Source organism: Gambusia affinis, linkage group LG21, assembly GCF_019740435.1.
Source record: "Gambusia affinis linkage group LG21, SWU_Gaff_1.0, whole genome shotgun sequence".
NCBI lineage: Eukaryota > Metazoa > Chordata > Actinopteri > Cyprinodontiformes > Poeciliidae > Gambusia > Gambusia affinis.
Window position 1 is genome coordinate 4,934,262 of NC_057888.1, and position 26,338 is coordinate 4,960,599.

General features: G+C 36.4%; 1 protein-coding gene across 1 annotated transcript in view; it reads left to right on the top strand.

Annotated features, from left to right (window-relative positions):
- The window catches only part of tmtopsb (teleost multiple tissue opsin b), a 30,439-nt gene extending 10,644 nt beyond the window's left edge, over window positions 1-19,795 (top strand). Inside the window, exons 2-4 of the mRNA XM_044104048.1 lie at window positions 226-554; window positions 8,309-8,542; window positions 16,957-19,795. Coding sequence (XP_043959983.1) covers window positions 226-554; window positions 8,309-8,542; window positions 16,957-17,217 — 824 coding nt within the window. The 3' untranslated portion in view covers window positions 17,218-19,795. The remainder of the gene's footprint in view (window positions 1-225; window positions 555-8,308; window positions 8,543-16,956) is intronic.
- The last annotated feature ends 6,543 nt before the right edge of the window (window positions 19,796-26,338 follow it).

The following is a 26,338-nucleotide window of genomic DNA, read 5'->3' on the forward strand; positions in this document are numbered from 1 at the left end:
TATTGGTTCATCCATCCATCCTGAAGTAGATCCAACCATTTATTCATCTATTTATTTATTCATTTGTCCATCCTTTCTTTCTTTTCTTCCATCCTTTGGTTCGTTTGCCCATCCATCCATCCGGTCTATTTAAACGTTGTACCACTACAGAAACATAAATCATGGTAAATTCTGGGAAGCTTGTAGGAATCCGGCCAACATTTCATTCTTCCCTGCCTCCCTCAGGCATCGTCTCCCTCATCTCCCTGGCTGTTCTGTCCTACGAGCGTTACTGCACCATGATGGCGCCCACCATGGCGGACGGCAGGGACTTCCGGCCGGCGCTGGCAGGGATCTGCTTCTCCTGGCTGTACTCCGTGGCCTGGACGGTGCCTCCGCTGCTGGGCTGGAGCCGCTACGGCCCCGAGGGGCCCGGCACCACCTGCTCTGTTGACTGGAAGACCCGAACTCCGAACAACATCTCCTACATCATCAGCCTTTTCACCTTCTGCCTTGCCTTGCCGTTCGCCGTCATAGTCTACTCCTACGGGAAGCTGCTGTCCACAATCAGACAGGTGAGATGCTGCAAGGTGACTGAGCTGCAGCTGCGGTTTCATTGCAAATGTGCGCAAATCTTTGTCTATATTCTGCAAACGTTGAAAAAACACAATTTCACAGTTGTGGTCTTTCCATAGAATAAGAAACTCAACTAAAATCACGCATGAGTAAGAAACCAGCTCTGGCTGAGATAAGACACTTTTAATTTAGATGTGAGTGAAGGGCACCAGCAGTGCTCTACCTGGTCTATGACCTTAACCAAATCATCAAAAGCTTGTTTGAATGCAGACCTGATAAGAGAGTCAGGAATATTCAAAGAGACAAACTTGAAATCTAAGAAATGCCATGACAGGAGAATCAGATTTGACATCTTCACATCGTAGCCATTAAAGCTGCCAACATTCCTGTTTGTCTGGTCCTGAACTCCACAGCATCTGACACCGCCGCCCATTAAGCCGCTTGCAGATTAATACGCGTCTGAAGCTGCGTCTGTCAACTCATGCGTGCTATTTCTGCAAATTAAATGCCATTAAAGAGGACAGAATGAACTTTTAACAGTCAGGCTGTATTGGTACGCGATTTGGTCGTAACTGCCTTAACTCTGATGCATCGACTCAACAAGTCGTAAGAAACTTTCTTCAAACATTTTGGGTCATATCAACATTGATTGATTAGATTTTTTTATTTATTCAGTAATAATTTGTTACTTTAAATCACTGCAACAATTAAAACGACTGAAAAGATACAAAGCCAGTGTTTATCCCTCAAATTAAACTAAACTACCCCTCCGTAAATCATTAAAATATATATTTAAAAAACCCAAACATATCACTTCTTTTTTGTAAATAACAAAAAGAAACATAAACCAAAAACCCATACAACACAATTTGAAGTTATTTACTGTTGTAGCCATCAAATGATGATGGGGTACGGTTGTCTTTTTCTGTTTCTTTTACAACAAAAACAGACAAAACTATTAAAAGCTGGTATACAGCTTTTAATAATTTAATAGTAACAGCTGGTATACAGCGATAAAACCAGCTGGCGGCCCAGTGGCGGCCCAGTGGCGGCCCAGTGGCGGCCCAGTGGCGGCCCAGTGGCGGCCCAGTGGCGGCCCAGTGGCGGCCCAGTGGCGGCCCAGTGGCGGCCCAGTGGTCAATTTCCATCGACCTGAGGAGGAGAGGAAATTACGCAGCAAAGCTGCTGAAATGTCAGTTTTAAGATGGCTGTGTACAACAAGTACTGCTCACATCTGTTCTGCTGTGGCTCTAATATCCAATCTGAGGCGAATAATTAACTTACACATAAAGGTTACCAGAATCCCTAATATATCAATGTTGCTGCACAAACCTTTAGTTTAATCTAAAGAAGGTGGCGGGTCCAACTTCACTCAGATCATCCAGATACCCAGATGATCTGGGCATCTGGACTTAAATGTTAAACTCTTTAACATTTAAGCTCTACTTTGTTTCTGTCTATATCAGGGGTCCCCAAAGTGGGTCCTGGAGGGCCGGCATCCTGCATGGTTTAGTTCTCTCCCTGGTGGTACCAACAACCTTCCCAGCATGCCAATGTTCTTCTTAGACCTTCTAACGAGCCATCATTGGATCCAGGTGCGTTAAACCAGGGAGAGAATTAAAACCTGCAGGATGCCGGACCTCCAGGATCCACTATGGGCACCACTGGTCTATAACATAAAATCCCAATGTAATACACTTTGAAAAGACTGTATATATGATAGTTTTGTTGAGAATGTAAATTTTTTACAGACAATCTTTTGCCTCAGGCTGAGTAGGGGTTTGTCTTTGTTTACAGCATTTCTTCTTTATGCTGATCAGTCTGCATGTTGACAACTTAATGAGGCATATTTCAACACATCCATCTCCCACATCTGTTTACCTTCATTTGCATGATATATTACATCTTTTAGACTCTTTTTGTGCATAATTCAACGTTAAGTTGGGTTCTTCTTTTTTCTTTTTTTTTTTTTTTTGCAGGCCCTCTGTTTCATTTATTCCCAATAGATGAGAAACTAATTTGGCCCGTCCATTTCCCAGTTTATGTGCCGTGCTTCATTTGATCTTGCACAAAGCTCTCCTCTAAATGAATTTGCAAGGTTGCAATTTTAAAGAAGGAGTTGATTCTCAGAACTGGATGTAACATAAAGTGAGATTCCAGCTATAATTGAGAAATTCCCTTTCCTTGAAAGCAGAAATATCTGAGTCTGCATGAAGTGTTGTAACAGTCACATTAGAAACTAGGAACAACATGGCAGACCTACAGTCATGCAGGTCCATTTTATTTTATTTTATTTGTTTATCAAATTGGTTATTTTGTTGATCAATACCTCTATGTTTACCTGTAATGTTTGTCTTGTATGCATTAATTGGAGAAGACTAAAGGAGCTGCAACTGCAGTGAAAACTGGTGCATGCCACACTTTTCAGATTTTCATTTGTAAGAAAAAAATGTATATACATTTTCCTTTGAGTTTAAAATCAGTCTTAAATAAAAAAAGATGCAAAAACACCCTAACTGCTGCAAAAACTCAAATCTTATCAAGTATTTCTGGTCTAGTTTACAGTGAAATTATCTTGGTGCACTTTAAATAAGACAAAACCGACTTACAAGCAACTTTTAAACAAGATATAGGAGCATGTTTTAAGTAAATAATTCATTAATATTGGTTAAAAAAAATACTGGTTATACATTAAATAATCTACCAGTGGAACAAGACATTTTCCACATATTACAAGTTAAATAAATAACAATAAAATTACTATTAAGTCAATAATTCCTTAATATTGCTGAAAAATTTGTATTTCCACTAGCAAATTATTTTCCTTATTATAAAACATTTGTCCCAAATAACCTTGACAGTAAAACCAATAATTTTTCATCAGTATTAAGGAATTATGTACTTAAAACAAGCTCCTGTATCTTGCAGAAAAGTTACTTATAAGTTAGTTTTGTCTTATTTAAGTGTATTACAATATTTGCACTAGAAACTAGACCAAAATACTCAGTTAGATTTTGTGTTTTTGCAGTGAATCCCAGCATTTTATAGAGACAGGACTTGATCAGATTTATCCAGATGAATCTCTCATCAAACAGCATTAATTCATACTCCCGTTTCTATCAGCAGAGGTAAAATCATCTTCATGTAACTTAGACATAATGCTGCATCCACATTCTGCTGTCATGCAAGCTGTCATGGATGTCGGCGGGAACGAGGAGCAGAAGTGGAGGAGACGGGACAGAAAGAAATCGGTGCTGCGCTCATGTTGTCTGTCGCGCCGCCTGCATTAATTACGGGAGGAGAACAGAGCCAGGTGCAGCGAGGAGTTTCTCCGTGTGCCTCTTGTTAGTGGTGGCAGGAATGCTGACGGATCCACGCAGGTGTGAAGAGGAGCAAAAACCTGACAGGAAGAGGAAAAACCGCTCTGATAAACTGGCAAACAGGGTTTTTCTTAAGCTACTCTATTTGGGTCTCTGCTGTTTCTGGTTTTAGGGTAGGAGGCAAACTAAGAGCAAATTAAACTTTTTCTTGAAGCAACACAGATTATGGAGATTGAGAAACTCATGGCGTTAGCGATTAAGCAAGTTGATCGCTGAGTTTACTTAAAGAAAGTTTGTAAAGGTTTGTTTCTTCACAGATCTCTGAAGGTTTTAACAGCATTTAAATCAGATTTAAGCCTCTTGGTTCTGTTCTTTGTTGGCCATTCGACTCTAGTTTTCTTCATTCTTCTAATGTTGATTCATTTTGTATTTTCATTTGACCCACACTGCAAAAACTCTTGTACACTTATATCTGGTGACAAGTGTCAAAATGTTTAAAGGAAAACTCTTAAGGATTTGTGATTTAGTTTTTAATGCAACTAAATTAGTACAGTTCAAAAACTAAACTAAACTGATTACAAGTAACTTTTTAAATAATTTCTTAATATTGATGGAAAAGTACTGTTTACACTGGCAAATTAATTCACTTATAACAAGACATTTTCCCCATGTTATTAGTGAAATAATTTGCCAACGCAACTAGTACTTTTTAATATTAATATTAAGGAATTTTTTAAAATAATATGAACTCCTAAATCTTGCTGAAAGGTTACTTGGGAATCAGTTTAGTTTCATTTAAAGTATTAAGATATTTGCACAAAAAGCTTTGTGTTTTTTACAGTATGATTGACTTCCTGGGGTTGCTAGGTGACGGCCTGGGGTTGCTAGGTAACGGCCTGGGGTTGCTAGGTAACGGTGGAGTGCCTCTCAAATGTGACTTTTTTTGAAACAACTCATTTTCCAGACATTAAAAAACATGAACTCAATGCCAAAAAAACAGCTTGGTGGATTTCTTGCTAAACTTTTTATTTATTTTATTTTATTTTTTTTACTTTTTTCCCAAAATCTACATATGTATATTGTCATATAAAGATGGCAATTCTTCCCAAATTAGGTTACCTATTTGTAACTTCCTATAAGAATCATGTCATTCACTTTATATTACTGGATTGGTTAAAAATAATCTGAGAAACTGTACCTTTAAAAAAGATTAAAATCTTTGATTAAAATCTGAAAATTTATGCATTTTAAATGTGCTTTGCCATCATAAATGGTGCATATTTGTGTGAAATGTCGCATTTCTGCTGTCATCCTGCAGCTGTCGAGGTGCTCAGTTACTCCCAGAGAAGATAATCCCTTGCTTACACAGCACACACTTTTTTCTGCTCCTGAACAGGTCAAATAATCTCATATTGTCAGGGCTTTCCAGACTCTGATATAATCTGTTGAGTTTGTTCAAATCAGAGGCTTCACACAAGAGGAGCAAAGTAGAAATGTTCCAGAAGAACATGCAAACTCCAAGTTATTGTTTTGTTGGAAAAGGTTCTGCTATAATTTCAACTGTGTCACGAAGATGTTCATGTGTAACTTTTCTATGTTCGTCTCAGGTCCAGTAGGTTGACAAACACACTCAGGTTCTCTGCATTTATTCTAACAAAAGAGAAAATCAGGCTGGTTGTTAACAAGATATTGTTTAGTTAAACTACAAAACAATATCTACCAAAAAGCAGTTAGCTAAAATGAACGACATTACTAATAAGAGCTAAAAATATTTTTCAAAACATAAACAAATTTACTCATGAAACATTTGCATTTGTCTAAAATATAATACTTGTAAAGAAAACACAGAGCTGTTCTAGTCACCGACGGCAACAGAAAAGGGGGCGGAGCTGCCTGTTACTGGTTACTATGGCAACCACCAACTGCCAAGAACAGCCTAACAGAACTTGATAATAAACAAACAAATAAATAAATAAATAAACAAACCAGTATCTGGAGAAACAGCTTCTGGACTAAGCAAAAATAAATTCAAAGAACAAATAAACAAGTTTTGAAAACTTCACATTTAATCTGGTTACCAACAAGCAAAATAAATAAAGTTTTATTCTAGAAAGACTCTTATAAAGCATTCAGTATTGACAAATGTTTGAGTTATGTATATCTTTTGTGTTTTGCAGCATTCTTTTAAAGTCATTTCATCATGAAAATGTTTGTTTAATAAAAACACACAAAAAATAAAGATTTTCTGTTGTAAACTTTAAGCTTTTAACACCCACTCACCAGACACATATAGCAAAAATTAGATTGTTGCTTTTAAACTCTTCACCACATTATTGTCTGATGTTGACTTCGCCCAGAAGCCTTATTGTTATTGACCTCACTTTGTCCCTCATCTTAATTTTGATACAGTTGTTTTTCCTGGTTATGCATCGATTTCAAACCAACTCTGTGTCCTGCAGGAAGTGGAAACATTCTGTGAACTCGCTCGGCATTAAGCTGATGCAGCAGCTGTCACCTTGACTGAAAGGCTGCCTGCTGCTCAGGGAAACACTGACAGTGTTACTTAGTTCAGAAAATAATCGGTCAAAGGGTGACCTGTCAAAGACGGACATGATGGAAAAAAAACTTCTGCTTTTATAGGAAGAGATGCTGGATGGAGCTGATTGGATGAGAGAGAAAGAGTTGGACCAAAACCTGATTTTATTTTATAATTTCTCTCAAATGAGACCAAAGGAAATTGGAAATTGGATGCCTTTCTCATAATAAGGCAAAAATTATGTCTTGTTTTGTATTTGATTTACAGTCAGACATATGACTACTTTGATTAAAATATTTTTTGCTTCGTTTAATTTGTAACCTTTTATTTTTCATGTTTTGGTAAAAACGTTTGAACGCCACCAAATCATTGAATCGCATTCTAAATTAAAATGAGCTCAATAATTTCTATTTTCACGATTTATTGTGTTTCTCTTTTCTCTCTCTTTCCACCAAAAATTAGATGACATTCTGAGGAAAGCTGGCAGCGTTATTGCTCAGTAATCCAAACTGCATCGGATCAGCCTGACCTGTTCTCACTCTTTCTGCCCGTCTCGCCGTTTATTTTCATATTAAAGCGATTTATGAACATTAGGTTGTTCCTGACAGCAAGATTCATGCTGGCAGAAGAGAGTCTGATCTTGCAGATTTAAATGTCAGCCTCTGAAACTCCCTGGTGGAGCAAGAAAAGTCCTAATAGATCCAGTTGGTTCTTATCTCAGGGATCAATACAATAATTGATCTATTGGGTTTCTGTCAGGCTGTTTGGTTGCTTTCTGTATGTAAACAGAGAACTGATTCACAGTTTTTGTCCCGGAGAGAAAAGCAGATTATATAAACAACACCCTACAATACATATAAGTTTTGTAAAAAGCCTTAAAGTGGATAAAATAGTAAACAAAATAAACTTTTTACACATTTTTCTTCTTTTATTTGGATCTCAACTGCGTTAAAAAAACTACGCAGCTGTTTTTTGTCAATAAGTTCATGTCTGGAAAATGAGCCCTTTCAAAAACCTCCCAGTTGCTAAGTCACATTCGACAGGCGCGCTGCCGTTACCTAGCAACCCCAGCCTGTCACCTAGCAACCCCAGGAATTAATCCACGCTGCAAAAACACAAACTCTTACCAGGTATTTCTTATCCGATCTCTAGTGCAAACAGTTTTAGTTTTGTTTTATTTCAAGTGTTCTAACTTAAGAGTAATTTTTCAGCAATAAATAAGAGTTTCTTTTAAGTAAATAATTCCTTAAAAATATCAGTTTAACTGGAAGATTATTTTACTTATAATTTGGGAAAAATGTCTCGTTTTAAGTGAGATAATCTGCAAGTGGAACCAGTAATTTTTCATAAAAAAGTAAGGAAATATTTACTTAAAACAAACTCTGAAAAGTTACTTGTAACTTAGTTTTGTCTTATTTCAAGTGTAATAACATGTTTGTGCTAGAAATTAGATTTTTTTTTTGCTTTTGCAGTTTTGACACTATTAGCACCTGATATATGAAGAAAAACAAATCTGCTGCTATTTTTTAAAAATTTTCTTGAAATGTAAAAAGTCGTTGAAAATCACAATATTTGTCGTTTTGCATTATCTCAAGATTTTTAGACCTTTTGAACTTCCTCTTTTTGAGCAAAATTTAAGAAACAATCTGAATTATTTCAAATATCTTGTCAGTTAAAATCTCCTCAGTGGCGGCGGATTGGTTCGTATTTTTTCGGGTTTTAATCAACTTTAAACTTGACAGGCTGATATTAGAGGTTCACACAGTAACTTTAACTGACAGGCGGAATGGTAAACAAAATGAAAGATTACAACAATTCGACCAAAATGATGTGATTTGATCGTTCGAGTAGCTTTATTTAATCAAAGTGCATTGAGTCAGAGTCTTGTGTCCTGCAGGTGCGCAGAGTGAGCTCCGTGGTGACGCGGCGCAGAGAGCAGCGCGTTCTGGTGATGGTCGTCATCATGGTGGTCTGCTACCTGGTCTGCTGGCTGCCGTACGGCGTGGCCGCTCTGCTCGCCACCTTCGGCCCCAGAGACCTGCTGACGCCGGCGGCCAGCATCACGCCGTCGCTGCTGGCCAAGTTTTCCACTGTGGTCAACCCTTTTATTTACATATTCATGAACAAACAGGTGAGACGCTCACTTTATGTGGAGTCCAAAATATGGAGTCCATTAGTGCCAAAACTTTTTAATTCAGAGAAATCAAGGGATACTCTTCTTAATTTAAAAAACAAATTAAAACTGAAAAGATTTATTTCTTAAAACATTTGTTGTCTTTATTGCTTCAATAATATATACAAAAGAAATAATCTGCTTTCATTTCTAATTGAAAGCAGCACAAACATCAAGGTGTTTACTGCATGCAGGATTTCACAATCAATAGACCTTCAGTCATTAGTTTATTAATACAAACAGGAATAGCACTGATAGGACAACCTTGATTTTGACCAGATAATTCATTTTGGATCATTTTTTAATGGATATTATGCTGGTTTTGATACATTAAAGAAATATCAATTTGGTTCTTATTCTTCAGAAGATTTAGATTGCATTTTGGTGATAAATTACATTTTAAATGTGTTTTTTTTCTGATTTTGGACAATTGTTGAGAACATTATTGTAGTTAAGATATGTTTTATGTCAATGTTTGGAATAAAACAAACTAATCAAGAAAAATTACTATCAGGAATATTTTAGGACTAGATTTATATATCCTGGTTTTTACAGTAGATTTTATTACTGATATCGAAGGTTTAGTTAAAACAAATGTGACCAGATAAACAAAATGAACCCAGGAAGTTTAAATGAGTCATTTTTATGGAAATAAGTAAAACATGCAGATTTTTTTATTTTTAATTTTTATTTGAATTGCCATCTTCCACTTTAACATAGTACAATTTTAAAGATACACTGTTTAAAGTTTTAAAAGACAGCAATATTTTTACGGACTAGATTTCTTGTAAAATATATCAGATCCAACCTTTATTATTTATTACTCAATAAAACGTTTATATATCTTTATTCAAAAATGTAAGTCAGTAATACAGTTTTATGTTTTTCTCTACTCCTCTCTGCAGTTATTGCAGGGCTGAAAATGTTTTATTAATCTAATATTTTAATCTGTGAATTAAAGAAAGGCAATAAGTTAAATAATTTACTAGAAACGTTTTCCTCAACATCTTTGTTTCCATTAAAGGAGTAAACTCTCATTGATACTGCAAAAAAAAAAAAAAATAAGACAAGTAAAGCTGAATTTTCTGTATCTGAAGCTCTATTTATATTTAGACAGATTCCCAAAGCAATACAGTAAGTATTTGTTTAGGTTGTGCTGTTCAGAAATGCCTGGGGATGAAAACTGTGCTGATGCAGCACAAGTGGTTCCCATTGGTGAAAAGACCATTATGCTGGGTGGCATGTGTCCTTCTTAATGCATCCTGCTGCAGAGAGGTGCTGGTGTCCTGCAGCTCCGGACACTTTTAGACGAGGTTTGCACATTTCGCTTTTGGACTTTGTTGTCATATGCTGTGACGTTACCAAACCAATTAGCGTTTTTTTCTCCTATAGAGTCACTGAAGTTGTTTTTTTTTCTTCCTTCATTAAACAAGGACACCGATTTAGAGGAATGGATGCAGGAATTACTCAAAGTACATGAGCTGGATCAGTTGTAATTACTCTCAAGTCGGGCATCAGATGTTTGTTTCCACTATATTAAGTGACAAATTAGTGTTAAAGGGGAGCTGATCTGGAAAATTTATGTTTGGCACGTTTTTGTATTTCCGTTTGAGCCTCAACTTCTTTTAGAAACCGTTCAAAAACACCCAGCCGTTTTCTGGCAATAAGTTAATAAGTTAATAAGATTTTGTGTTTTTACAGTGTGGTGGTTGATTAGCTGATTTAAACCCCTGCTCTACTAATTACTTGTCAGAGTTGGTATGAGAGTTGCTATTTAAAAATAAAATAAACCAAAACACATTGAATTCCACAACACATCTACATGCAAGATTTTCAAAGTCAAGCTAGCATAAATGCCCTACTTTCCTTGCTCTCACTATATTCTGTTTATTAAAACGTCTTCTTGACCTTGTTGTCTAGTTGTTGTTGTTGTTGACAAGGTTGGTAATTAGTAGCAAAGCACTCCGTCTCCTTTTTTATATATATAATTTAATATTTAGTGAGTTATGTTGACAAATTGGCAGCTAAACCCAATGATAGTTATTGTCGGCAAGCTGCAGGACGTCACTCTCCAACAAGTCTAAATTAGTAGTTGTATGAGATGACTCTGTATTTGTCCCGTTTTTTTACAAGTTGAACCAACTTTACCTGTTATATAAAACAACTTAGAGGTCAGAAATGTGTTTTTCTTTTTAATAAAACAAATAAAAAGCTGAGTGGAAATCTTTCAGGATATTTTTTCTACAGTAGTAGCAGGGTGAAGAAATGTGAGGTGCAGGGAAAAGTCATGACAGAGCGATTAAAGACGGGATGGACCTGGGAGTTTGGGACTGACGACGAAACGAGAGTGCAGTAAAAACTGCAAGATGAATGGAGAACATTAAGAACAAGAACAAGCAGGCGATGCAAAGGTGACCGTGGAGATGTAGAGTTATATTTAATCTTCTAAAGGTAACGCAGCTCTGATTTTGATTAGCGTGTGATGCGGCGCACTTTGACGTTGACCTTTTCGCTCCCCAGCCTTCGTCGCTCGCTCCTTTTATCTGCGTCTTCCTCAGGCTGTCGCTCAGACATTCAGCTTGTCACTTTCCAGGCTGAGACATTTCGTTTTGTTAGATTGCTGACTTGCTGTGACGGCGGGGGAAATTCTCACTGCTAACCAGAACCTGCGGAGCGGCAGACGAGGCTTTGCTGTGTGGCGCTTTCAGTCTTCAGTTCCTCCCAGCCCATGACGATAAACGCAAACGAGTTGAGGCGAGTTGAAGACTTCAAGCGCTGTGCAGATTCACGACCCGGTCCAGCGACACCTTTACCCCTCTGAGGTGCAACTTTTTCTATAAAAATTATGAAAAAAAAACACCTGGAAAAGTTATTATTTCTATAAAACTTGCTCACGTTTGGGAAAGTTTCAAGAAAAGAGTTAAATATTCAGTTTTGAGGGCTTTGAACAGCATGAATGTAAAAACAGTCACTGCAAAAACACAAAATCTTACCAAGTAATTTTGGTCTAGTTTCTATTTCAAAATCTTAGTAGACTTAAATTAGGACAAAACGAACTTACAAGTAACTTCTGATCAAGATATGAGCTTGTTTTAAGAGAATAATTCCTTAATGAAAAAGGACAGTAATGTGGGGAAAATGTTTTAAGTGAAATAATCTGGCAGTGGGACCAGTTCTTTTTCATCAAAGTTAAGGAGTTATTGACTTAAAACAAGCTCTTATATTTCACTGAAAAGTTACTAGTAAGTTAGTTTTGTCTTATTTGAAGTGTACTAAGATATTTGCACTAGAACCCAGACTTAAAATTTTTCAACAACAAGTTTATGTTTTTTAGTGTCTGAAAAATGACCCATTTCAAAAACCTCCCTACTGTCAAGTCAGAATTTATGGGCATACCGCCGTTACCTAGCAACCTCAGCTTGGGTCGTTGCCTAGCAACCCAAGTTGAGTTCCACTGTGGCCAGCAGAAGTTTCTTTGGATTAAAGGTGACAAAACGCCGAAAAACGGCTCAAAAGAGTCATAACTGAACAGATTAAAATCTCATAATATAACAATAATTTTGTGTAAGAAAAGTAATGAACATGTTTTGACCTTTCCTAACTTGTTTAAGGAATGGGTCACCTTCAAATTCTGAGAAATGTATGTGCTGTAACATGTGACTATAATAAATTTATTAAAAGTTCCCCTTTCAAACCTCCTGGCCAATCAGAAAGTAGAACATCTAAATTTAGATTATAGTTCCATCTTTTTTAATAATCCCGCTGTGTGGGATGCGGTAGAGAGCGGCCGTTATCTCTGTGACCTCAGATAAACTGCAGCGTTTCGCTGCTTCCTTTCTGCATTTTAAAAGCTATTTGTGGTTCCCTGTGAATAAATGGGTCTCCTGTAAGTCTCCCAAAGCGTTTCTTTTTCTTCGGCACATTATGCTCATTCTGTCTGGGATCGCTTTGCAACTTCTCCATTTCGTTGTCAGTGTAGGAACGGAGAAATAAGATTCAGAAAGACTTTTTATATTTTCAACGTGGAGGTTTTTGCTTTCTTATGCTTTAAATCATGTTTGGATGTTGCTATCTAACAGTTGCTTGACCCAAAGCCAATTTTTTGCAGAACTTGGACACATGCCGATTAAAGATGCACAAAACAGAAAATCTATTTACTTTAATTACAGCTTTTCTGAAATTTTATATAATAAATACCTATTAATAGCTTATTAATGGCTTATAACTGTTTCTACTTTCATTAAATGAGATTAACTCACCGCTTTGGTTTTTGCAGAAATGTACTGCAAAACCACAAAATCTTACCAAGTAATTTTGCTCTAGTTTGAAGTGCAAAATAAGACAAAAGTAATGTAAAGTAAATTTTCACCAAAATAGTTTTAAGTAAATAATTCCTTAATATTGATGGAAAGTCCTTGTTCCATTGGCAGATAAATTAACTTATAACTTGGGAACAAGATTTTGTTTTAAGTTCAATAATCTGCCAATGCAAATAGGAAGTTTTCATAAATATGAAGGAATTGTTTACTTAAAACAAGCCTCTTTATCTTGCCAAAAATGACTTTTAAGTTAGTTTTGTCTTATTTTAAGTGTACCGGACCAAAACTCCTTGGTAAGATTTTGTGTTTTTGCAGTGTATAGAGTCTGTTTTATGTTTTGCTGCTGAAATAGACGAGGTTAGTTGGTCACTCTGAGTGTTAAATAGATTTTTTATTTTTACTCCGCCTCCTGCCGCGCCACCGGCCCCTCAACGCCCGATCGCAGCTGCCGCTCGCCGCCTCATGGTGGGAACCACACATGCAGAGGCCATCTGTTCGTCCTCTGGTGCCCTCGCAATTTAGTCTTTCTCAGCCTCCCTCTGTGGTCGCCTGATTATCACGGCCTCCTCTGAACAGACGGTGCTGAGTCGGGTCTGCTGCTGGAATCGGGGAGGCGCTGATGGCGGCTCCCAATCTGCGCTGCTTTTAATTAACAGCTTGGCAACAGCTGGAAACGTTCAGGCTTTGAGTTTTTTATTTATTCTCTCTTCGTCAGTTTGAGTCAGGAATGACGAAGGACGTCACAAGTCCCAATTTGTCAAAGAGAGGAAGGAGGTTTTCTGGGTGATCTTTACAGCATCCATGTTGTACACTGCAAAATGACAAAATCTTACCAAGTAATTTGGTTTTCTCTCTAGAGGAAATATCATAGTACACTTGAAATAAGACAAACTAACGTAAAAGTAACTTTTCAGCAAAATATAGAAGCTTGTTTTAAGTAAATAATTATATATTATTTATGAGAAGGTTCTTGTTCTATTGGTAGATTATTTAACTTACAAGACAGTTATTTTTTCTGCCAATGGAACAAGAACATTTATATCAATATTAAGGAATTATTTACTTAAAACAAGCCTCTATATCTGACTAAAAATATGCTTTTAAGTTAGTCTGTCTTATTTCAAGTGTGCTAAGATATTTGCACCAAAATTATTTGGTAAGATTTTGTGTTTTTGAAGTGTATCCAAAAGATTTCAAGCAAATAAAAGCCGTAACAGAGATTGAATGTAGAAATATGGTGCACTTGAAGTAAATTTGACAGAAAATATTGGCTGGAAGGGACAATATTTTAATAAATCAGTCAAGTTTATTTGTACATCACATTTCAGCAACAAGTCCTTTATTACGTCATAAAAACATCATGCAGTTGAGAAACCAAACGTTACATTTTGACGATTGTCATCATTAGAATCATCATTAGACATCAGATTTGTTGGTCAATGTTCCACTTATTATGGTTTTCAGCCTTGATTTAATGGTGGTTCCATAGTTTATTCCAGATTTGCGGTGCATAGAAGCTGAATGGTGTTTCTCCTCGTTTGGTTCTGGTTCTGGCAGAAGACCTGAGAGGCCTGGAAGGTTGCTATGACAACAGCAGATCTGTTGTGGTGCTAAGCCGTTCAGTGATTTATACACTAACAGCAGTATTTTAAAGTTCATTCTCTGAGCTGCAGGGAGCCAGTGAAGGACTGGGTGTCATGATCTAACTTTCTGGTTTTAGTCAGAACGCCAACAGCAGCGTTTTGAATCAGCTGCAGCTGGAGATTAGATTTATTTTAGGCAGACCTGGTACGGTAATAAATACGTTTGATAAACCCATGGATGAGTTTCTATAGATCTCGTTGGGTCTTTTGAGCCCTACGCCTGGAAATGTTCTTCAGGTGATAGAAGGCCAACTTTGTAACCGTCTTTATGTGGCTCTGAATGTTCAAGTCAGATTCTGGGCCTGATTTCTGGTTGACTCTAGATTGTTCCTCATTAGATCCAAAGATAATAAAGACGACAGCATCAGGTCATGAATGTATTGTGATGCTGAGCTGTTCAGTGATTTGAAAACTAAAGCGTTTTGATCAGCTGCAGCTGCAGACCTGTGAAGACAGTTGCAGTAGTCAATGAAGGTAAATTAGTCTTATAAGACTAAATGAAGTGATAAAAGCCTGACTTTGTGACTGTCTTTATGTGTCTCTGAATGTTCAGGTCCAGATATTTTGCTGGTTTTTCCCTCACAGATTTAACTGAGTCTTTAATTTTGTCTCCCGTTGCTTCTGTCTTATTTTCTGTTCCTCATTTCAGTGTAAGATTTTTTTATTTCCTGTGGGGTTTTTTCCCCTCCTCCCTTCATTCTGCAGTAGATTAATATTTCGGGACTCTAATAGACTTAATATTGCGCGCTAACTGTGAAAGCGGTATAATTTCACAATGTCCTTGGGGAAACAGAAATTAATTGGCTCATTTCTGACGCTCTGTCTGTCTTAAGTATTTTGGTAAAGAGCCTCAGCAAACTGCTCCCACAAATAGGTGGATTTAGTTTTTTTTATTTCTTACAGCTGAAGAATGAGAACATGCTGGGTGAATTTGGGTTTTGTTTTGTTTAAGATCTGCAGGTCCATGGGGAAATGTAGTAGACTTTCAGTATACATGTGGAACTGAAGAGTATACTAAGTACACTACGTTTATCCAGGGGACGCCTGCTGGACGACAAATGCAACTAAAAAAAACAGAAAAACGATTCAATTTGACTCAAATACTCTTATTATTTTAACATCCTGACTGGTATATTTTAAAGTGTATGAAATAGTTGGTTACTTGATTTAGACTTGATTTATTTTGCAACATTTTATTATTATGAATCTTGAACACAATATATATATTTGCTTTTCTTTACCTTCTTTCTTGACTTTTCATTGTTTTTCTTCCTCCTGGCTTTCCATCCGTTTTCTTTCTACCTTTTCCTTTATAATTAAATTTATTCATTTTCTTAATTTATTCTTCTATTCTTCATTTTTCCCTTATTTTTCTCTCTTTTCCTCCTTTAGGCCTCTTTGCCCTTCATCAACGTTTCTTCTCTTCTGTTTTTCTTATTCCTCCAGTTTATTTATTCTCTTTGAATTCATCCTCTTTCTAATCTATTGTTCTTCTTTACTGACTTTTGTTCTTCATGTTTTTCTTTCCCCTCCAGAGGATTTAAAAAGTACAGGACAGGATTTTTTTGTGATTTACAGAATAATAAATAACTGAATCTCCTTTCATCCGACAGTTATCCTGTACAACTATAAAAACAAATCTGTTAGAGAGAAACCTGAAAAAGCTGCAGTGACTTCAGATAAGTCTGTACCTTTTATTTCAGCTCTTCGTCTTTCTTGGTCCATCCCAACGTTTAGCCACTCCAGTTTAGTGGTGGGATTACTGGTTGCATTTCCATTCAGTCTGAAAATGTATTGGGGTTTATTTGTTTTTGAGTGAAAGAAGCTTTTCAGTCTCGTTATTGTCTTTGTGTCCACAAAACTGTCTTTCGACTTCTTTAAACGCACAAAGTCCAAAGTGAAATTAATAATAAAGCCTGTTTGCATCTGGAGTTTTGTTTCCAATGAAATGTCCCAGTTTAGATACTAAAATCCTCCTCAGTGTCAGAATTTTAACTTTTATTTCATATATATATTTCTAAGAATTTGGTAGAATTTCAATTGTTTTCTCAGAGTTTGGACTTTTGTTTCAGAATTCTTAATTTTTCTTTTTTAATGTCAGCATTCTAACTTTTTTCTCTGAATATTTTTTTCTCAGAATTTTGACTTAGGCTATTTCAGATTTTTCTTTTCAAAATTTTGACATTTTTAATTTAAGAATTCTGACTTTTTTTCTCAAATTTTCACTTTTCTAATCTCTGAATTCAGATTTTTATTTTAAGCCACCATACCTCCTGGGAAACCAGCTCCTTATTATAATTTGACTGAAACACCGGGACAAGATGTGTTTAAGTTAAATTAATAAAATAATCCTCCTCTGTTAGTCTGAGTTATTCGGTTTTTTACAGCTGCTGCTTGTGTTTGTGTGCAGTTTCACAGATGTTTCCGGGCCTTCTTCTCCTGCTCCGCTCCAGAATCAGGCTCCACCTTAAAGACATTTTCTCGGCCGACCAAGACGTTCCCCTGCGCGCGGCCGGAAAGGGACCGCCAGGTGACGGCGCGCGCCCCGTCCACGGCGCCGCCAACGCCCGTCCGCGGGTTGTCGGCGAACAGCCGCAGCTCCACTGCAGAACCCCGGTCTGCTGCCGGACCCAAACCCAAAGTGACTCTGGTGGCTCGCTACAGGGAATAAAGAGACGCAGAATAAAGGGAGCAGGTCTCCGAAAAGACAAAGCAGCTTTATTAGCAGAACCGAACATGCAGAACCGTTTAATCCCGGTGAAACGCGCTGCGATCCGAGAACAAACGCTCTCTGAAGCTTTGTGAACAAAGCAGACTGAAGATGTGAGATTAGGGCTACACACAGTGCTTTGTGTTGACATTACACACCTTTCCCTTCTACATTTACCAACCGAATCCCATTCAGTGGAGCCAGTACCGGTACACAAACACCTAATGCTGAACAGAGGAGAGCGGAGGGATTCTTCCTGGATTCACATCTAAATGTCTCTGATGTTGGTTTGTTTTGGCAGCTGTTTGTTGTTTTACTTCACCTTGTAGAAATGCTGCAGTTAAATTAAGTTAAATTTATTGTCCTTAGATATTTGGGCTTTGAAATATTTTTGCCTAGATTTACAGAAGCTGCTTGTGAAATCATTTAGTAGCTCAATAATTAGCCTTCATAAGGACTTTATTTAGTTTCCACATTTTGTCATGTTGCACCACAAATTTCAGATATTTTAAATAGATTTCATGTTTCTGACCGACACAAAGAGGGTGAAGGAAACAGGTTCATGGTTTAAACCCAAAATATTTATTTTTCTTCAGTAGCCTCTACTCTGACAACTACTGAAGGCAATTAGGGCCACTAATGATCATATTTTGTTTTTATTTATGTTTTACACAATGTCCTAACTCCATATTGGTATAGATATCTGAAATTTCGAAGTTAACTTTATTTAGCATATCACCAAGTGGTTATGATTCAAGAAGCAAATTTCATAAAGGAGGAAATTTTTGCTTTCTTTCGGTTCTACTAATTGACCTGGTGTTTTTATTGTTCAACCTAAAATGAACTTCATATTAAATTGCACAGGGTGTCATTCTGGGAAAACAGCCAAATTACTGTAATAAATAACACAAAAAAGTAAAAAGCTGCTACACTGCGAGTATTTTAATAATTTATAGTGTCATAAACATGATGCAGCTTTAGTCTCTCTCACAGTTTCAGTCTTTTTCAGCCTCATTTTCTGTTTTTAACATCATAGTGTCTCCAGAGCATTGGAGATTATTCCTGACCGGTTTTATGAAAACAGAATGGTGTACACTTGGTCATTCTGTCTCTAGACCATTTAAAATTTGTCTTACTAAATTTTAAAGGAATAAATCATCAGTTAAGGCCAAAATGGTATCATAGTGACACAAAGGTTACATTTCATGGGTTCAACATTTTGAGATATTTATGTTTTTTTCTCTTAAAAATAATCTAAAATATTTAATAAGTCAAGTTTTGATTGGCAAACATGCTATATATCTATTCCAATGCCAGTTACTGACCTGATTAATGGCTGCCTGGGGCCGCTAATAAAACGGCTAACGTTAGTTTTAACGAGGCTAACAACTAGCATCGTCTCACATTTCCCAAATGATATATTTATGATCCCAAAGACTTATAAGAAAATATTCTGAGAACTAATGAGTGACAAATATCCAGAGCCCACTGACATTTGGACTGGCCTAGTCAAAGTCTGGACATAAATCCAATTGAGATGCTGTGGTAGGACCTTAATTAGGCTTTTGATGGTTGAAAACTCAACAATGTGGTTAAATAAAAGCCAAAAAATTACTTTTTTGCAGAGATATGTTGGTTTTCATAGCTGTTTTCCAACATTGTGTTGTTTTTATTTAACTCAGATTATTTTCAAATGATATTTTCTTAATGATCTGAAACAGAAAACTAAAATATTAAGCATTAAATAGACTTTCAAATGCTGTACGCTGTTTTAGTGAGCCATTCTATAATAGGAAATAAAATTACTTGCAATAAATGAAAATAAATCTAGAAGTTTTTATCACCCTCAAATCTTTGGTCGTAACTTTCTAAATGTTTATTGGTCCGCTAGTCTTTCTGAGAACTGATTTTTGTTTAAATAAAGTTGTTTCCAGTTTGAATTCAGGGATCGTCAGTGACTTTGTGGCTTGTAGCGTCAGAAATGTTAATGTGTTTGCATGAGGCCGATAATCATTATGTTTACTAGTCTGATCAATTTACAGTGTTTGCTACAAACCCATAAATAAACAAGACTGCATTTTATTCTGAAAAGCTAAAAGGAAGATGCCAAACTTCATCTTCTTGTCCCCCTCATTTAATTATTTCTATATAGTAGCACATTTCTAATTCTTTTGTTTTGTTATGGTGTTGATTTTAATTTATTTGGAAGGTGTATTCCTGGTTTAGGAAAACAATTTCTTCAGGTCTCCCATTTCCATGCCAGAAATTTGGGGAATTAATTAATAATATGAACCAATTTAATCAGTAATTTCATGCTGTTCAGATCTAAGAAGGCTTTGTCTGTATTTACAACCCGAAATCCAACCTTCTTTCTTGTTTTTCAGGCATAACAAACTGACAACCAACATTTCATTGAACTGATGTTTTAAACTCTTAATCATCCTTAAGAAAAGGTTTAACAAACACTGCAGTTGTACATCTGTGTCTGTGTTGTCCCTTCATGAATTTCAGTGAAACATAAACAAGTTCATGTCCCAAACAGATCCCTCCATCTTTTCCTTTTCTTAGTTCAAAGCAGAGCAAGAGTAAATTTGTCTTTCTTCAGAAAGCGGGGCGCGAAGATTACTTTCTCCTCTCTACATATTAACGCATGCTGATTAATCCAGGAATTATAATAGGGAGAAAAGCAGATTAAGGATTCTGTAAAACTGCCTTCATCTCGGCGAGAGCCAAACACAATTCGCAGTGTTGTAACACAACGCTGTGAATTATGTTTATGAATGAACAGGGAAGTAAGGTTAAAACTGCATAATAGGTGGTTTACTTTTTATTTTTATTTTCCATTTTCCACAAACAATATCCAGAAATCCATTCAGGACAACTAAATAAAGCTGTTTTTGGTGGTATAAAAAAACACAAATTGTATATTAATGGAGTGGAATAATAATTTAACTTTCCAGGAAAAGTTTATGTAATAACATACATTTTTAATGTATTAATTCCAAACTTTTATAATATCCCCCAGTTGACGCACTGCTGTCTCAAAGCTAACGGCTCGATGCTAACGTTTCAGTGCTAACCGCTAAGTTAGTTAGCTTTAATGCTAAATCACGACCACACTGACAGTAAAATCTGACATTTTAAAAGCTACAGATATAAATCAGCAGCAGAAGTAGTCATAATAAACATCCACACATTCATATTACACGATTATTAATTATTGTCAATTACTGCTGCACCGCTCTAAACAGATCAGGTGAAGGAACGGAAAAGGAAACGGCAGAAGTCGCTTTCAAAATAAAAGTATGAATATAAAAACATCTAACTCTGAAACGTTATTTAAAATAGCTTCATATTATCAATACATTTTCAAAAGTACCTCATAATACACGATGGTGGATGTTTATAAATATAAACCTACACATATTTTGAGATATATACATTATATATATTCATGTTTAATATATATGAGAATCGCAATCATTGGAACATTTTGCAATATATTTCAATAGATTACATGAATATATAATAGATTCTGTAATACTTGTATCATCTGTATAATGACCTAAATTATACATATTTTTTATGTTTGCTCCCATTTATTAATAGTAAGATTCTTTCTCAAAACAATCTGTCATCTTCCTCGTCTCTCCTTTCATCTGTCGATCAGCTGCTTGAAGAGGAAATTTATCTCACATTGACATTAATTGAATTTTAACGGGGAAAATAAGCTGCCTTACTGTTAGCTCCGTGACAGATTGCCAAAGGCAACTTAAACAGCTTATGACTCTTTGCTACTTTAAAAACACTGAACCATGTTTATTCATTAAACAGCTGAATCATCACCTGGTTCATTCTCTGTATCAGACATTGGTTGGAGTTTCTTTTCAGTGACTGAAACATATCAATGCAATAATTCACTATTAATGTCAAAAACGCAATTATATTAAATCACATGGAGAGATTAGAAGCCAGTTACAAGCATTTTAAACTGATTCTCATCAAACAATGCAGTCAAGTTCAGTTTTTAAGTCAAATTGGTTAAAACATTTTCTACTGAATCTCTGACTTGAAGTATTCAAACCTGCATGTAGCAACAGCAGAATGGAAGAAAAATAATGTAATTAAAAACAGATTTTTTATTGCAAAAATGCAACATCACAAATTCAAGAGCAGGAATTGGCCTTCAAACTTTTACCTGCAAAAAATTTAATGCAAAATCTCACCTAAAAAATTTCGAGAGCAGGAATTCAACTGGAAACATCTGCTTGAAAATGTGGCGGCCTTCTGGTGACTGAAGCCAAAGCAATCAGCACTAAGTAGCACGGAGTAGCTGTTAGCCAATCAAATTACGCTCTTTTGATCACGTGACAAAACCTTAGCTGACTAGCGCTGCTAACAGTTAAAGGGCAACTTGGATAGAAACTCTAAAATGGCAGAAAAACATTATCTGAGGTGACACCTAGCTGTTGTTTTAACGTGCTAAATTGAAGAAATTCTTCTCTTTCAAGAATGAAATGCATCACTGTCATTGATTGGGGTTTGATTTTAGCTTTTTCCTGCCACATGTACCCTTGAGCAAGGCACGTAACATCAAGTTCCTAGTTTGAGCAGCTAAATTTTCATTTCAGGGAAGACAGAAGTGAGTTGTTTCCTGTTGCTGCAACGCTCAGCATAGCAAAGAACCTCTTATGACAAACACACAACTAAATGCAAGTTTAGTTTCTGTACTCTGGGTTGTGCTGGCAGCAGGTGACCAACATGTATCTGGAGCCACACGTTTCTCCCAAGAGGAACAACTAAACATGGATAAAAATGTAGAATATAAATATTTAATTCAGGATTAATGATGTGGAGAAAGACAGTAAGGAAAGCTGGCAAAGGAATGCCAACAAGGTAAGAAAGTCTGCAGAAAAAAACTGTTGATCTCATCAATTCAAGACCCGTGGACAGTCCTGTTGCCATCTTCTTAAAAATAAGGATTTAAACCTAATTATATTGAAGCTTAGCTCACAGTACCATTCAACAAACACTCAATCAACGGGATAATAAAAAAGCAAAACTGGGAAACTGATGTTTACCGTATAATTTTACATGCTCTGTCAAGGAATCTGCTGTAATAATTCGACCTCACACAGCAGCACGAGAATGAAGATAAACATCAGTCCTTTCAAACAAACGAAAGGACAAAGAGAATAAAAAAGATTAATAATCTCATTTTAAGGGTCCATGTGTTGCCAGAGCAGAAAAACGAACAGAAGAAGAGAAGAAACAGTATCAAGAGACACATTTAATGAACTGATTATTTGGCAGATCCTCTGCCAGAAGAGGCAGAGGACTCGCCGTCCGTAACCAGAAAAGTCAAAAACCACTGGGAGTAATTTAGGAAAAATGAGTAACTATCTGTGCAAAAATCACCACATGAATCCTCATTAGTGCTTCAATTAAGGGAAAAGAGAAGTTCAGAATGACGAGAGTGTGTGAAAGTGACCGCTGAAATTTTACAGCGTTTACAACAACTCTGCTTTTACCCTCACTAATCGCTTTGTGTCAGAACCTCCCCTACAAATGTAAATTATTTGTTTTAAACCTTAAAGGTGACCTATAATGCTTCCTGAAGTAGGTTAGCATTGGTCTATGGGGTATTCAAAACATGTTTATCACACTATTTGCACAAAATCATTCTTAGATAATGAGATTTTAGGCTGGCCAGTTTTTTGGCCTCTTTTCAGATGGCGTTCCAGCAGGGTTGCTAGGAAACGGGCTGGAGTTTCGCTGGGGTTGCTAGGTAACGGGCTGGAGTTCCCCTGGGGTTGCTAGGTAACGGGCTGGAGTTCCCCTGGGGTTGCTAGGTAACGGTTCAGTTGCCATTGAATGTGTCTGAAGAACCTGGAGGTTTTTGAAACATATTGTTTTCCAGGCACCAAAGAACGTTAACTCATTGCCAAAAAAAACCAAACTTCTGGATAGTTTTTTTTCACGTTTTCAGTTGAGACCCAAATGGAAGAATCAAAATGTAAAAAATGTTACTTTTGCATAATAAGTCAACTTTTAGCTAATTTGTACCGCTGCTTCTAAATCAGTTTTTTAACCCTTTCAGTGACTGAAAGTGCATTAAAAAAAAGTTTTCTTTAAAGAACTTCTATTGAATAGTTTAGCTTCAACCACAAAGGTTTTCAGATTTATTTAGCAGAGCCATTAAACTATTAGACCTTCAGCTGAACAAAGGACTCTCTTACAATAACAACAATCTTATCGATCCCTGATCAATATTAAAACACAAGGCTATAGCTTCTAAAGAGAACTGATCACAGCTTTTACCTCAGAGATGGAAAGGGAAGAAACAAATACAAACTCAAGAGAGAAAAACTGTTCAGATTTATGGTTGTTATTGTCAGAGCAGAAAATCAATTTCCCTAGAAATTTCCCTTAGCTTATTAGTGTTTGGTTTGAAAAGAAGCGCTTATAAGTGCTGAAAATCTGCCAAATCTGTTCAAGTTAATTACAAAAATATATATAAAAAATAATAATGATATTAGCACATATGAAGGGAAAACGAGGGGTTTGATTCAGCAAATGGGAAGCAGATAAAAGAATGTAACAGTTTTGCTTTAACTAATCATACAAAATGCATTAATTGACATTTAATTTAATCTTACATCACACAGCACCATGACGGGGCTTTCATCTTCTTATATTTATATGTGGCGTCCCAGAAAACAAGCATGGATCTTTTATTAACAGAGTTTCACATATCAGGACTTAATGAAGATAAGATGAATGGATGGACTGATTGTACTTTTCCTCATTTCCAGTAAGACCAGAAAACGTTTTGTGCTCAGGAATCTTTATTCAGACCTGAAACTTTCCTGAAAGTGTCCAAACATTAATTCAATTTTAAAAGGTTTTCAGCTTTGTGCAGCTGACACGGAGCAAATAGGTGAGAAAATAAATGACAGGCCGCCAGTTAAACGTGGAATAAATAGTGAGGGAGACAGACGTGCACTATTACAGGAAGCAGCTGAGAAATGTGTGATAATTTTAAACCACTTTAAACCAGTCCTCATTTTTCTCTGTACTTCCTTTCTAAGCAGCCAAACTTTTTAAAAAGTGGTTTTGACCAACAATCATTCAACCTGCAGGAAGGTTTGTGAAAGAAAAAGGAAAAACAAATCAAGGGGGAAAAGATTAACACTAAACAAAGGCCACAAAATTCAAAAGCACAAAAAATAAACAAATGAAAAAAGGAATAAACATGCATGAAAAGAATATGATAAGATCTGTGAAAAATAAATAAAACATAAAGAAACACACAAAATACAGGAAATATAAATTCAACTTTGACTTTCTTTGCAATATTTTCATATGAACTTGAACTTAAAAACTGGGAAACATCTCTGATTCAAGTTGATGCTAAAATCAAAATACCTGTCATTCATTTGGCACAGACACTGAGGAAAAAACAAACTCCTACTGCAACAAATTATCAAAATATTACAAAAATATTATAAACTTCAGTAAAATACAATTTATTCACTGAAAAACGTAAACACACATTAATTTCACTGAATTCATTACAAATATTTTAATGCTTAAATCAAGTATTGACTCATATTTCTTGCTGAAAATTTACTTCTAAGTTAGTTTTGTCTTCTTTCAAGTGTACTAAGATATTTGGACAAGCTATTAGGCCAACTTGGTAAAACTTTATGCTTTTGCAGTGAGAGGAGTTATCAGAGATGACATGTCTGTCGTCACCCAGAAATCATTTACATTTCAAAATGACCGACTTCCAAAGCCTTTCATGATGTCAGAAGAGGGAATTGGAAAAGTGGATTGTAAATTATGTTTGTAAAGATCTGTATGTCTTGTGGGACTTAAATATTTTGTCTAACGAAGCATTTCCTTCCTCCTTTGATTGGACCAAAGGAGGAAGGAAACACACACAATAAACATGTAGCTTCTGATTTCTGTAAAGAAACATCGAAAGGGCAAAGTTGAGTAATGAGAATATTCATCACAATAAATCAAATGCAAACACACCTGAAGTGACTTCAACCTGGGCGGCTGCAGCAGCAGAGCTTTGTGCTGCTTGTTTATTATTATTGTTATTATTATTCATCTATCATCTTTCACCTTTGACCCCTCTCTGTGCTGTGACTGATCAGACAGATGAAGACAAATGCGACGGCTCGTCCCTCTCTGGTCTCATTGACCGACACTCGTCCTCCCTGGATGTGACTGTTTTCACTTTTTACTCTTCACTTTCTATTTTGTTCTCCATGAAATTCAAAATGCAACTTTGAGAAACTGAAGCACAAATTTGGAACCAAAAACAAGATTAGAAATTAAATTAAAAGCAGCAAAGACTTTTTTTTTTACATTTATTATGACCAGTAATGGAGCTTTTAATCATGATTTTCAGCTTGTTTATTTCTGTGGCGTACACCACAGGTGTCCAAAGTGTGGCCCGGGGGCCGTTTGTGATCCTTGAAATGATTTTGTTCGGACTACAAGTTAAGATTTTTGCCAACAAGATAGAAAATTGATGACCCAAAGAAAGTTTTTTTTTTTCCCTATTTATGTTTTGGACCTTCAATTATATCCATCCATCCATTTTCTGTTCACCCTTTATCCCTAATGAGGCCAGGAGGGTTGCTGGTTCCTCTCCAGCTGCGTCCCGGGTGAGAGGCGGGGTACACCCTGGACAGGTCGCCAGTCTGTCGCAGGGCAACACAAAGACATACAAGACAAACAACCATTCACACACACACCTAGGGAGAATTTAGAGAGACCAATTAACCTGACAGTCGTGTTTTTGGAATGTGGGAGGAAGCCGGAGAACCCGGAGAGAACCCACCATGCACAGGGAGAACATGCAAACTCCATGCAGAAAGACCCCGGGCCGGGAATCGAACCCAGGACCTTCTTGCTGCAAGGCAACAGCTCTACCAACTGCGCCACTGTGCAGCCCAGTTCTTCAATTATATAATTAAAAAATATTTATTGCTGAGTAGGTAAAACTAAAAAAGAAGAAGATGAAAAAAATCAAAATAAACTACTTTTTTTTCATTTAAACAGT